Source organism: Manacus candei, unplaced genomic scaffold (genome assembly GCF_025592945.1).
Source record: "Manacus candei isolate 608988 ecotype Guabito, Panama unplaced genomic scaffold, ASM2559294v1 h1tg000050l, whole genome shotgun sequence".
In the NCBI taxonomy this organism is placed as follows: Eukaryota; Metazoa; Chordata; class Aves; order Passeriformes; family Pipridae; genus Manacus; species Manacus candei.
The window spans coordinates 15,558,815-15,573,221 of NW_026138098.1; the positions used below are offsets into that span (position 1 = coordinate 15,558,815).

General features: G+C 35.3%; 1 protein-coding gene across 2 annotated transcripts in view; it reads left to right on the forward strand.

Moving 5' to 3' along the window:
* ADGRA1 (adhesion G protein-coupled receptor A1) overlaps positions 1-14,407 on the forward strand; it is a 261,633-nt gene that overhangs the window by 129,276 nt on the left and 117,950 nt on the right. For both annotated transcript variants that reach the window (XM_051800658.1, XM_051800659.1), the window contains 3 exons: positions 7,241-7,405; positions 10,770-10,968; positions 12,265-12,414. In XM_051800658.1, coding sequence (XP_051656618.1) covers positions 7,241-7,405; positions 10,770-10,968; positions 12,265-12,414 — 514 coding nt within the window. The remainder of the gene's footprint in view (positions 1-7,240; positions 7,406-10,769; positions 10,969-12,264; positions 12,415-14,407) is intronic.

Here is a 14,407-nt window from a genome sequence, read left to right on the forward strand (position 1 = left end):
ATTTCAATCTGTTCAAGATGAAGAACATATTGTAGACCATATTCCTTAGGAAGCTTTTTTACTTCATTATTCATGCTGGAATTCCATGAAAATAGGTCTCAACCCCTTCCCTTTTTTGTCCCTGCAGGACAAAAAAAACTCCTGGCCATCACAAAATATAATTTACACTGTTGGAGATACACTATAGATTGAGAAAGAATAGAGATTGTTCCAGAAGTTCTTATGTAGGAAACTGCTATGTCTTACCTTCTTTTTAGATCTTTCCAAATTACTTGCAAGTCACCAAATAAAACATGTTGGTATTCTAACCCTAATATACCAACCAGCCCGTAAAGTATTCATTAGATAATTAATTTCTCCATCTGTAGTATCCTCACTGAGTAGAGAGAGTGGGAAATTCTGTCAAAGTAGTATGCATTTGATAAATAATTTCAAATTGTAAAATTAATGTAGTAGGTTTTTGGTTTGTTTTCTTTTGTGTGTTGTTTGGGGGTTTTGTGAGGATTGTTTTGGGTTTTTTGCTGGTCCCAGTGGCATGTAATCAAATGATCAAGAATTGTCATAAGCAGATTAACACTTCTGAATCATCTGGGAAATATTTTACTTTAGAAGCTTTTTATGCAATTTTGGCTATTGGTCTGATTGTCACAGTGTTATTTTTGTCTAAGAATCTCTGATAGATAGTGTACAGATCACAGGAGTTATGCTAATGAAATAAAGCTTCCTCTGGATATAACATTGCAGCATACAGACTACTTAAGGGCAGATGAAAGGCATACAGCAGGGGTAGCACCATTTCCCCAGAAGGCTGCAGTTGTACACGTCCTGCAGCCAAGCAGTTTGCCTGTAGAACAAAATTAATAACAATAAACACATCTGAGCATCCCTAAACTTTTCACTAACTGACAGAGAAGCTCAGTGATACACAAAGTACTTAAATCAGCCATGGCCCAGGTGTACTCCCTTCAAATAGCTTTATATCACTGTGCTACCACAGACCTGCCAGCTGTCTGAAGATTTCTCCAGCGAGAGAAAGATTTGAGTGCTCTAGAGCCGTTGATACCTTTTTTTTTCTCTCCCCACCTTATGTTCTCAGCTAGCTAGACTGGCATGTCTAGGACTGTGGGAGTATGAAGATAAATGCAAACATCTTTATGCACACCCTTCAATGCAGCACAGTAGCTGGTAGTCTCTCTCTACCTGGCAAGCTCAGTGAGTGAGAAGATCATGCAACAAACCAAACCTGTTGTGGTATGCTGTAGAGCTGTCTAGTTTTCTGATGTAGTTTCTGAGTATGATTTAGTAGAGTCACTCTAATATTATTAGTATTTTTTTTCCATTTTATGAAACAAATTAATGGCCTATATGTTGGTCACAGGTTCTTTGATATCCACCTATAGAAAACACATTTCAGTGTTGACTGTTGGGCAGCAAATGAGTATTAACCTGTGACAGTATTTTTAAACATTTGCATTTCCCTGTCAATATCTTGTTCCTAAAAGTAGGTCCATTCCAACTCATCATGGTTCTAACATGTGAACAAATTAAATGATAGATAAATTATAGGAAAAGTATGTTATAGCACACTGTGTTTCTTGGGTACCTACAGATGGTAGTGAATAGTAAGTTATGCCTTGCTTTTATATTCAATCAGAAGAAACAAAATCATGTGCATTGAATTGCCAATGTGTATGAAAAATTGATTTCACTTGAAAATATTTTCTAGGCATCTAGCATAAAACAAGTACCACCTTTCATCTTCCTTTTCTCTTACCGTTGCCTGGACACAAGTTTACTTTGAAGGCCATCAGCCTTCCAAAGCTCTTTCTTTCATGAGTAAATAACTAATTTTGTCAGAGAGATCAGACTAGCAGTTTGAGTTCAGACAAGTGCCTTGATTTACAGATTCTCCCTTCATTTTCCATGTTTTAACCTTATATATCCCCTGTGAAAGGCTGTGTTCCAAGCAGCAGTGTACTCTGGAGACCAACACTGATTTTTTAAATTGTGTGTTAGTATTAATAATTTAAGGTGGTATGGGTTTGATGCATGGTTTGCAAACCTTCTGCCTGAACTGTAGAAGCACATTAGCTATTTATCTTTTTTGGAGAAGAAGAATATAAGGAAACCTAAATTTTATCTCTATTTAAGTAATTAATTTTCATTTTCTTGCAAGTCTTCCCAAGTCTTAGAGAAACTTAAGTCAGACTTTGAAATGTTTCTTGTGGAAAGCCAATCAAAATATGGTGCTAAAGTCTCCTCTTTAGTCATTACGCTGTTTCCTGGCATGCAAATGACTGCTGGGGCATGCAGTAAATGTCGCTGTGGTATTACTTCAGGACATGGTTGAGGAACTCTGCATAATGAGACCTACTTCTGATTGTCTAATTAGTTATGCATAGCTGTAGCAATGCAAAACTATGCCTCAAATAGAAATCTATTGTCATAGGTTACTTGATTACATGAGTTTGGCTTCTGCTTGTATTATGGTTCCTCTCTTTGTAATGACAAATGCCACGGGCTTCTATTGAATATTATAACCATTTTTTCATGAAAGTGCATCAGCTGTACATTTTAATTAATTTTTCAATATGTCAGTCATCACATTTAAAAAAGGAATCCTACCATGCATGAAATTTCCCAGTACAAAAGAGAATCATGTATATTCTCTTTCTTCCTTTCAATATTTTTACTGAGAAGGTCGCTATAATTTCAAAGGAGAACTTGAGAAAAGCCTGTTAGTCATCCTTTTCTCATCAGGCAGCAATCTTCATATTCAATTTGCCTTTACACCATCTTATGAATGTCTGACTTCATTTTATCATCATAGAGTATCATAGAATTGTTAAAGTTTGAAAAAACCTCTAGGATCATTGAGTCCAAGTGTTAACCTTGCACCACGGTGTTCATCACTAAACAAATGTGCCCAAGTGCCCCATGCACATGCCATTTGAACATTTCCTGGAATGGTGTTCCACCACTTTCCTGGACAGCCAGTTCCAATGCCTGACCACCCTTTGTGAAGAAATTTTGCCTAATATCTAATTGAAACCTCCCCTCTGTTGCAACTTGAGGCCATTTCCTCTCATTCTTGATTCTTCATGAAGAATTTGACCTCTGAAGGTCAAAAATTTCCACAGAAAGTAGCAACTATCGCACCATGGCAAAGTGGGATGTGATTGCTGATGTAGAGGGGGTAGGAACTCTTGTTCACTTATACTCCATCCTTAGGAAAGCTGCATAGGAGAGGCAAGATTGTTTCATTTGTGGCTTAATGTTTATTATCTTCTGTGACATAGGATAAAGAAGAAAAGATTACAGCAAAGAGCTGTCCTCTCTTAATTCTGTTGTTATCTTGTCAGGCTCCTAAACCAGAAAGTCCTACCATGATCTCAGCTTACAGGAGAGTTCTTGCCTTTTACAAAGACTAGTTGCCATTGCCAAAAGAGATCTTTGCCAGTGCCAAGACTTAAAATATCTGACTGACCTACTAGAACACTTTATGAAGAGTTTTAAAATTCTATACCCAAGAAAGGGTACCGTTTTTTCCTGCTCTGCCAGGACTGTGAAATCAAAGTCTTCAAGGATTGTAAGTGGAGAATATGTTAAAGGATCAAGTTGACTGCTCTTTTTAAGTATTAAAACACTTTTTTATTTTTAATTCAGTTCCCCAAATTCTCCAGAGGTATAAGATCAATTTATCATTTGTCATATCCAGATGGTAAGTAAATGAAGAGTTTCACCACTGGGCTCGCTACCCAAAATATTCCAAGAGGAATATAAATGAATGCGTCATTTACAGTGGCCAGATGGTAATTCAGAAGACAGTTTCATGATCTATTCATTGTACAGCTTCTTCTATATTGCATAAACCCATTCTGGCTTATTTTTTATAACCATCTAAAGAAAGGGCAATAGAAGATTAAAAGTTGAATGTGAGAAGTTAGTCATCATTTTAGATAATTTGAACCAGTGTTCAAGTATTACATTTCTATCAGAAGCAACACTGATGTATCACTAAATATTTGTCTGTGAAACTGGCAAACTTCATCTAATGACAGGAGATCTGTTAGGCAGTAGATAAGTTCACATCAGAACACATTTTAGTAATTTAAATAAATGGAAAATGTACCCTTTGTATTTATATATCTTTGTATTGATTACTTTTAACATTTATAATATGCTCAAGTATTGTATTTACCTAATAATCACCATGGTTCCCAATTTTATCAAATTCGTGTTGTTAACAATGATTACAGATATTTTATAGAAAATATACAAAAATATCAACACATGTATCATACATTCACTTGGGAAGTCTCCGAGTTCTGATGCTACAAGTGAATATTTGTATTGTTTCAGTGAAAAAATGTTATGTATAATTGTCTTTGTAAGCTTTAGGAATTTAATCTTTCTTAACTGTCTGTAAAGATGATGTGAGGTTGTGACATGTGAAATGTAAGATTTAATTAAAACATTGTTATAAACTGCCTAATTTCACTTAAGTATTTCAACCTGAATGTGAAAAGATATATTAAGAATTAACAAAGAGGCTGCTGTTACTGGGCTATTCACCTGAGGCTTCTTAAGAGAAAAGTTACTTCTTTTGACATTAAAATATTGAGCTACTCTGTCGGAGAATAGTAATGATTTTTCTGTATTTTTAGCAATAAAAACGTGTTAGAATTCATTGTAAAATCGAAATAGGGGATTTCAAAGTACTTGGAGCTCAAAGCCATCATATAGGAACAGTGTGAGATTTTTAAAGTTACCATTTAACAATAAATTTCACTGAACATCTGGAGAACGATGAAAAAATTCTGAAGCAATTTGACTTAAGTCACAGACTATTTACCATAGTTTACTTGTTTTCTGGGGACACAGATAATGATCCTGTAGTAAGTACTTGAGAAAGTAACCTTTCCTTGTATATATTTTTCAAAGAGAAAAGTGCATATGCAGCTGTCTAATCACTGCCTACCTTGATTGTTGTCTACTTTTATGTGTATCAGAAGTGGTCTATACACTTGGAGATTAGATTCAATCCTTTCTTCTAGCCAAGTTAATAAAAGTGCATGTAAAATGTAGTACAAAGGTCTACAGTGAGAAATGATAACAATTTCAGAGAAGTTTAAAAGAGCAAAAAGTTAGAAAAAAAATATTATGTGTATATCTTTTGAAATGTCAGGCTCTACACAAAGTGCCAAAGGTCACAAGTAGAATTTTTAAGATTTTATTTTAAATACAGATTTGAAATAAATTTATTAACTTTTAATTCTGTCCTTCAGTTTTTATAATGTACCTTCTCCCTCTTTCTGACTCTACTGCATTTCTTCTCACATAATTTCTAATTATCTAAACCACAAGGCATATTCAAAGATGAGCCATTTCTGTAAAGCAAAGTAAATATTTCAGATAATTGCTACCTTTTTTCCTCTCCCAACTACTTTCAAAAGCTGTACTTTCTTTAAAACTGTAGTAAAATTTATTTCTACCCAATGGCAGATTTAAGATACAATGTGTTACCTTCTTAAAATGTAGTAGTTAATATTATTTTTTGTCTATGCTATCTATAGAGTTAGAGTAATTAGATAAAATTGTAGTCCTGATGAAGTAAATTGAAAAACTAAACTTTGTTGATTTCGGTAAGGCCTGTAATACATCCATTAGATGATGGAAAACTTCTTAAAAACACATAGAAAATACTTACCAGAACAATTTTAAAAGTGAAATTATTTCCTTCTTCTCTTATTATATATAGAATGTTTAGCCTAGGCTTTTAAATATTGGTATGGTGCAGTGATGCACAATATTTGTATTGGCCAAGTCCAAGGTCCTGCATGCAGGTTGCAGCAACCCCAAGCACGAATACAGGCTGGGTGGAAAATGGATTGACTGCGATCCTGCAGAGAAGGACTTGGGGGTGTTGGTTGATGCGAAGCACAACGTGACCTGGCAGTGTGCACTTGCAGCCCAGAAAGCCAACTGTGTCCTGGGCTGCATCCAAAGGAGTATGGGCAGCAGGTCGAGGGAGGTGATTCTTCCCCTCTGTTCTTTTGAGACCACTCCTGGACTGCTGCTTTCAGTTCTGCGGCCCCCAACATAAGGATACAGACTGTTGGAGTGAGTTCAGAGCAGGGCCATGAAGATACTCAGAGGATTGGAGTTCCTCTCCTATGGAGACAGGTTAGAAGAGTAGGGTTTGTTCAGCCTTGAGAAGAAAAGACTCAGGGAGACTTCAGACCACCTTCCAGTATCTAAAGGGGACCTGAAAGAAAGCTGGAGAGGGACTGTTTACAGGGGTATGTAGTGACAGGGCAAGGGGAAATGGCTTTAAACTGAAAAAAAGGCTAGGTTTAGTTTGCATATTAGGAAAAAATTCTTCACTGTAAGGGTGGTGAGGCACTGGAACAGGTTGCCTGGAGAAGCTGTGGATGCCCCATACCTGGAAGTGTTCAAGGCCAGGTTGGATGGGGCTCTGAGCAACCTGGTCTAGTGGAAGGTGTCCCTGACCATGGCAGAGGGTTTGGAACTAGATGGTATTTAAGGTCCCTTTCAACTCAAACCATTCTATGATTGCAAGAATAGCCAGAAAGGATATAACTTGTCTAACATTTATTATAAAGAATTAATGAAACCTTGATTTATTGATATTAATAACTACATGTCATATTTGGTGGGGCAACAGTGTGAAAGAAGTAGTGGAAGTACTGAAAGAAGTATCAGCATTTGCCTCATCTCATTTTGCATTCAGCAATAAAATTATATACGACTTCCAAAGTTGATGGCTATTCTCAAAAACTTTCCCAAGCTACCACAAGAGTAGCAGTGTCTGCTATTGAAATGCCACAGGAGCTGCAGTCACAGCTGAAGGGAAGCATTCTCCGTGGACTGGTTGTGTGACCAACTTCAAATGCATTTCTGACTTCCAAGTGCTTGATTAGGCAACAAACCCAACATTTTATAATATGTGGGGAGAGGAGAATGGGCATTGATAAGTGACAGATATTCTTTTGTAATGGTTTGTGTTACAGCCTGTTACAATCTGAGTAGTCAATACAAATTGGTGCTGCTAAGAGCTCAATACCAATCGCTTACATACTGTCTGTCCTTCTAATAACAGAGCAAAACCCATTTTTATATTTTCATAGAAAATCTCTGAAAAATTAATTTCAGAAAACCAATGACTTGATACCTGTGTAATTCAATATATACAACAATGGCTCTTTTATTTTTATAGTGAACTTATCCTATCCAGTATTGATGTTGATGCAACTGGAAATTGGGAGTGTCTAGTCAACAATTCCTATGGAAATAGCACTAAACAAGTAGAAATTGTGGTACTTGAAACAGCTGCACCGTACTGCCCTGCAGAAAGAGTTATTAACAACAAGGGAGATTTCAGGTATGATTTTCTGTTTTGGGAGTATGTTTCATATATTAATGTAAGTACGCACCATATTCATGGTTACATGATACTTCAGTGTCAGTTATGATGTCACTTATTTTAGTTGTCATTTTTATGTAATACTATAGAAAGTAGGAGCACTATATGATTTTTATGGGAAATGGGAGCTGGTTCTTCAGGTGGTTTGTGAAAGTCAGAGAATCTTCTAATTCCTCAGTATGCAATTATGGAAAATTTCAAGAAAATGAGGTAAGTAAGAGAAGGTTCAAAATTGTTCTTGATCTTTGTAGAATATGATAACACTGCATTAAAGTAGTAGAAGATTAAACCTTCAGTACTTTTTACTTACTTCAGTACTCTGTTCCAGTTCTGATGGTTTTGTTCAGCTGAGATTAGAGGTAATAAATGACATGAAATTTAGTAAAATATTTCACTGAAGGGACTCAAAACAGCAAGTAAAAATCCTTGGTAAAGCAAATAGATTGTCTGAGGTGAGCCTAAGGACACACACAGTTCCACTGGTATATCACATGCTTACAAAGTACATCCATCCTGCTATCTGAATCTTAGAGTCTACAAAATTTTGTGAACTAAATTTAGTGTTTGCCTTATCTTTACTTTTATCTACATATGCTGGTGGAGCTTTTTAAAATTTTAATCCTTCTAATCTGAAGAAAAAGTTAAGGTTTCTGTGGAATTTGGTATTGTTTTCAGTTAGCTCTAAATACTCCAATGATATGCAGAAAGCTCTTAAACAAGATATAATTAACTGCTTGACAATAAGACTGATGTATGATGGCATTCCCATTGAGAAATCAAGACAGTAATTTGTTACCAAGTGAATTATAATAAGAATTCAGCTTGAATACTTAATGAAAGGAAAAGCAGATGAGAAAGGAAGCTTCTCTTAAACACCAGAATGTTCTGCAAATACTTCTGACCTGAAAGCCTCTCTTTATTTTTAGGTTACCTTTAAAACTTTCCCGAAGGCTTTTTATTACTGTTTCTTGTGTTTGAATAGAAATAAAGGATTGCATTAAAAAGAGTTTAAAAAAACCTACTCGCATAATCTGTTTTCTCTTTATCACAAAACTATTTTATTATGTGTTAACCTCAGTTCCATCGAGTTTGCCTCTTTTGCTGAGGCAAAATGGCTGAGCAATACATATATATGAATTAAAATGCATTAGAGATCTTTGACAATCTTAGCTATAGATTTTTTTGTCATCACAAAACCTGCCATTGTGTTTTCTCGTAGTGGATGTGCTTAAATATGTTTTAATTAGATCTTTTAAAATATATGTACTTCCTATCAGATAACACATACTGAGTCTTTTAGGTGACAACTTATAAAGTTCATGTTCTTGCCATAAAATGACATCCTTTTCTCCATAATTAAATTTATATAAATTCCACAGGCTGCACAAACTAACACCAGGGGCATTTTTGTCATTTTATATAAATGGAAAGAACAGGAGTGGACATTTCTCTAGCTATTGATCATCTTTCTAGAAATCCATATAAATTTATTTTTTAAATGTGCATCAAAAGGAGGCTGAGTCCGTAGGTTCTCTTGGCATTTGAGGGAATGAATTTTAAATTGTAGAGAGTTTGTCAGGCTTAAACTCAGCATTAGCACTTGAAATTGTTCTAAAGGTTTATCCTCAGAGATGGAGCTATCACACCAGCAATTTTTCTTACAAAGGTCTTTGAAGTTTTGGTAGCATAACAAGTATGTAAGTAGAAAGAGCTGAACCACAAAAGCAAAGCTAAAAAGAACAGTTCTTTTATTGCGCAAAAAAAAGGGGGAAAGAATCAACTGTTAGGGAAGTGTGACTATTTCAGTTGTCCAAACTAGGTGGTATTTATAATTGCATAACTGCAGTAAGAATTAAGCACTGTGAGTCGGAATGAAGTGGCCTTTTTTACTAGGAGGTTTTCTCTGTGATGGTGATATTTTACTCCTAGTGGTTTGTTTGTTTTCTAGCACACTGTAACCTTATTCTGAAATGCAAATGGGAATGTCGTTGTATGCTATCATTCCTATTCATAAAGGAATATACGAGATAATGCTAGTTTCAGGATTATCTCTTTAGTTTTACTTTTTAGTTAAGCTGCCACTCAGTGTGGCCCAATTGCATTAATGCAAATGTTTTACTAAAAATAATATTTCAGCCCAGAGGCAAAAAGGCCTCTATATTACTATACTCTGTACTACTTTACATATTTTTAGGTTTTGGGAAAGCTCCTTTCATATTTCATTTGGCATCAACTGTTTTGACATCAAAAATTGAATTATTTCAGTCACAGTTGTGACAAATAAAAATTTTTTTTTTCCTTAGCTTTTCTTTGAAGTGAGGAAAACTTATATAGCCCAAAACCTATCAGTATATTAGGTAACAATATACAAATGAACCTACATTGTATAACTAAGAAGAGCTAATACATATGTTTGAGCAAAAATTGATTGTCAGGTTGTGGCTTCATTGACAGGCAGAATATTTTTGTGATTGTTTGGGATCAGTCATTACATCAGTGCAATTAAAGAACCATATCCTTTCCAGACTTGCTGACTCGCTGATGATACACTTATGGTTTTCTTTGATTTCTCCCAATTACCTGATCCTGTTCTGTCCATACTAGGTTGTAAATGACAATAGATTTGGTACCTATACAAACAGATCCAGTTGTGCCATTCTAGAGAATGCAGCAGATATATAGAGAGAATGTATTGTATAATAGATCCATCAGCTAAATAGAACAACTCCGGCTACTCTTGATTTAGTTTGTTTTCAAAACTGTTTTGGAATCGCAGTATGTAAACCACTATACCTAAATAGCTGATTTTTGAGGGCTAGTTCCTTCCTCCTCTGTAGCCATGATCTACGCTGAAATTTTGTTTCTTGTTTTCTGAGACATTCAGGGATTTTTTTTGAGGCTTTGAGGCAGAGAGGGCTTTGTAGTGATGGGTCAAAATGCAAAGCCGAGATTGTCAAGTACATTTTGAGCAATCACCTTTAACAGCATGTGGTAATAGGGTTTGAGGAGGGTTTTTTTGCTTCGTGGACTTACTGCTCTGCTTTTTGCAGTCTGCGAAGAGTAATGTTGTGAAAACACCATCCCTTTCTCCTCCCTTAACACCAAACACCTTCCTAGAATTAATGCAGAATTAATTCTGCAGACTTGACCAGCCAGACTTGAACCTGTGTAATTTTGACATTTTCCAAGGAAACAAATTAATTCTTTATAAAATGTAGTGAGAGAAAGTTGAAATAGCCTTTTTTCTCATATATTCTGTATACTGTTGCTATATTGTAAGTTGCCTTTTGCATTGTAATTTTTATTATCATGCTCTTTATAGGTGGCCCAAAACTTTGGCCGGGATAACAGCTTACCATCCCTGTCTCCAGTATTCTTTTAACTCCATTGCATTTCACAGTGGTGCAGAAGTGCCCAAAGCATGGCGTAAATGTAATCGAACTGGACGCTGGGATGAAGAAAACTATTCTGAATGTCCTTATTCACAAGAAATAACTCAAGTTCTTCATGCTTTTAGTCAGGTAACGTTATGAAATCTAGAGCTTCCCTTATGTAGCACTGATTTTGTTCAATACCTTGCAAGAAATGTCTGTTTAGCCACAAGTTTGGGATAGATGAACTTTTGACAAAATGCTTTACTTGAAAGACAACAATGTGTTTCTTTGGTAATTGGAAATTGTAGTAGAAACAAGAGCACAGCATTTATTGCCTTTATTTTAATTTTTTTTCCTTTGAGTGTTCGAAGTCTAGATGATCATTAGCAATGTTGCCAGAGTGATCAGTCCTTCACTTCCATTCCTTCTTTGTCTTCTCCTCGTGCATTTTTCCAGAAAAATATTAATTTCTCATGAAGTCCCATATCAGAGTTTTGTCAGCTGAAGTGCCTTTCTTTATGAAGTGAAATGAAGCTACTTTAGAATGCCTTTTGGATGTCTTCAAGAAAAGCAGTACTTAAAATTGTTTCTTATGGATAAGTAAAAGAGAGAATAAGATGAAAAAGAAGATGGATGGAAATTAATGACAAAAAGAGAACATAAGAGGAAACAGCATGAGGGATGGCCCAGATGTGTAACTGTCATACTAAATTTTACAACTTTCAGTTTCCTTGATCATTTCTTCCCTAGTGGTATCAGTAGTGCCAGATAATACCACAGAAAGTTTTTTTCCGATGGGTTCATACTTAAATGAGAATTACTACAATATTAAGAGAGGCAGTGCAATTATAGGGTAATAATTACAAAGGTGTCTAGAATCAAGTCCATGCTCCTGTTAAGCAATGAGGTTAGGCCCAGTTTCTCAGTACTTTAGCCACTCAGGTCTTTACAACCTCTGAGGATGGAGGCTGCACAACTTCTGTGGGTAACCTGTTCAAATACCTGACTATCCTCATGACAGGAAAGATTTTCTTCATAACCAGACTGAACTTTTGTTTCAACTCAGTACCCTTATTCTCCCACCATGCACCACTGTGTATAGGAACCCTTGCTGTTGTTTTCACGATGATCTAGAGACAAGGCAAGGTTAGTAACTTGGTGTATTTTATGAGGCCAGATAGTTACAGTCTAGAAGAAGTAGATAAAAATCTTCAAAATTTGTTGGCCTGTTGTGGTGGTTTCTTCAGATAACAGCAATGAAATCTAAGACCTAAGGCTGAAGATATATTCATATGCCTCTAAAATTTATATCCATGGTATATTGATGCACATAAATCCATGTGAAATTATAGGAAGCATTATACAGATGGATGTGATCTCCAGTTTTTAAAGAGAATGAAGCTAGCTGATTTATTACACCTAACAATTCTGATGTATTTTCAGATGCACATCAATTTGACAACCGTGCTTGAATTTTCCCGCCAGCTGACAGCCTACACAAGAGGTGCTTCCCTCTTTGCAGATAAAATGGATGTAATATATTTGGCTTATATAATGGAAAAGTTAATTGTCTTCGTGGATGAAGTTCAAGATGTAAGATATTTTCTCTATGCTGAAAAAAACTATCACTTAGGAGTGAAGTCTTCACATATGGCCCTGTCTTAATGTATGCAGGCACACACTGAAGAGTAGCTTCTGAAACTGATTGCTCATTGCAAGTGTTCTGCCTATACTGTGATATGTCTCTTTATGCCAAAAAAACAACTAAACCTTCTCCTCTGACTGACAAGGGCATTGCTGCTTAGGAATAAAAACGGGTTTTTAATAAGCCACTTCTTTAATTCTTTTTTAGATTTTAATTTCTAGCGTGTCTGACATGGACTCAAGGTGCCTCTCCATCTGGTCGCTGGAGTTACACATGCTTCTTTTGTTTTCTCCATTTCATCAGGAGATTTTCACTGAGTTTTGAAAGGAAGTATCACTTCATGTAAAGAGAAGATAATATTTCTTTATGTGTAACTTCATACAGAAACTTTTAGCATTATGTATGCCATTTTTACAGGGAGTTATGCAAACCCTCTGGGAAAAAAAGGTTTTTACAGAGAACAGAAATGTTCATCCTAGCTCTGTTACTGTTAATTTTCAGAGTAACTTCTAGCATAAAGATTTCATAAACTGTAATTTTTGTACACAGGATAACTATAGTTAAAACATTTGTTTTCTTTTGGTTTGGCAATGTTCATTCCATTCTGGCTCTGGGAATTGTAACAGTTAACATTTTAGTGCCAATTCAAGCCTCCAACTTCAATTTCACTATTATACACTAAATCTAAAGTGTATTATTAAGTACTCTCCAAGAATCACATTTCAAAGCTGCAACTTTATTTCACCTCAAAATCCTGATAAGATCTTACTGCTTTCTGACAAAACAAAAATTTAAAATTCAAAATAAGCATTTAGATTTGCCATGAAGTCGCTTTATATTTTTAGCAGTTGCTGCATTATCTTTAAAATTAAAGTTGAGCACCATCTCTACTCTTCTGATTTCTTCCACCTTTCAAATAGGTTTCAGTTTCTGATCTTTGGTATCAAAGCATCTCCATCACTTATCTTTACGTATCTTATTTAGTAATCCCTTATTATTTTCTTAATTCAAAGCATTTCTCCTAATTTCTCTCTGTTTCCTTCTTCTATTTTTAAATTTACACTCGTTTTCTCCCTCTCAAGTTCACTGAGTAGGGTCCTCATTCATTGAGCTCTCTACTAACACCCATTTCTGAACTCTCACTCACAAGGTGCAAAATTACATGTGAAGTTTAAGTGTCAATAGTTTCGTGCCTGAGGCTGCACTTGTAATTATAAATCAGACTGAACTTCATTTAATACAAGACAGCTGAAAATACAGGAATATAAAACCATTAGAAATCAATTAAAATGCAATTTATCAAAATAATTTCAAAAAAAATTTTAGGTAAACTAGTATAGTTTCTGTACATCCGCTCTGGGGAGTGCCTCCCATTCAGCATGAGATTGTTCATTTTTATACAAGCTGATGGTACTTTGTCCCATCTGGTGGTTCACCTCTCAAACACGAGCTTCAGCAGCTGCACTGGGGACATACTTGCAACACACTACAACTTTTTGTCAGGACAATACACACATATTAGCCCAAATTATAGTATTTTTTTCATTGCATGCCTTTACTCTAATGCATTTAATTATAATATGAATTGCTTCCTTTTCTTATTTTTCTCCTTTTTTGTATTTATAGACTATTGTTCTGTCCTCAGTAAGTTTCTTCTTAGCTGATTGGTGTATGCTTCAATAGTTTTTCATAAATCACTCCAGTCTCTTAATGTGATTCATTATTATTCATTGTATCAGTAACTCTGTCACATTGTCAAAAGCCATCTAGAATTATCTAGTAATTATGTTCTCAAAAATAGATTAAATATTCCAGGAACAGTCACATAAAATTTCACATACAGTCTCATTATTTTGGTGTCCTTTGCAATACATGCGAAATTTATTTATTTTTTATGGAAAACACAGAACTAACTTCATAATCCCAGCCATTTCTTAAACT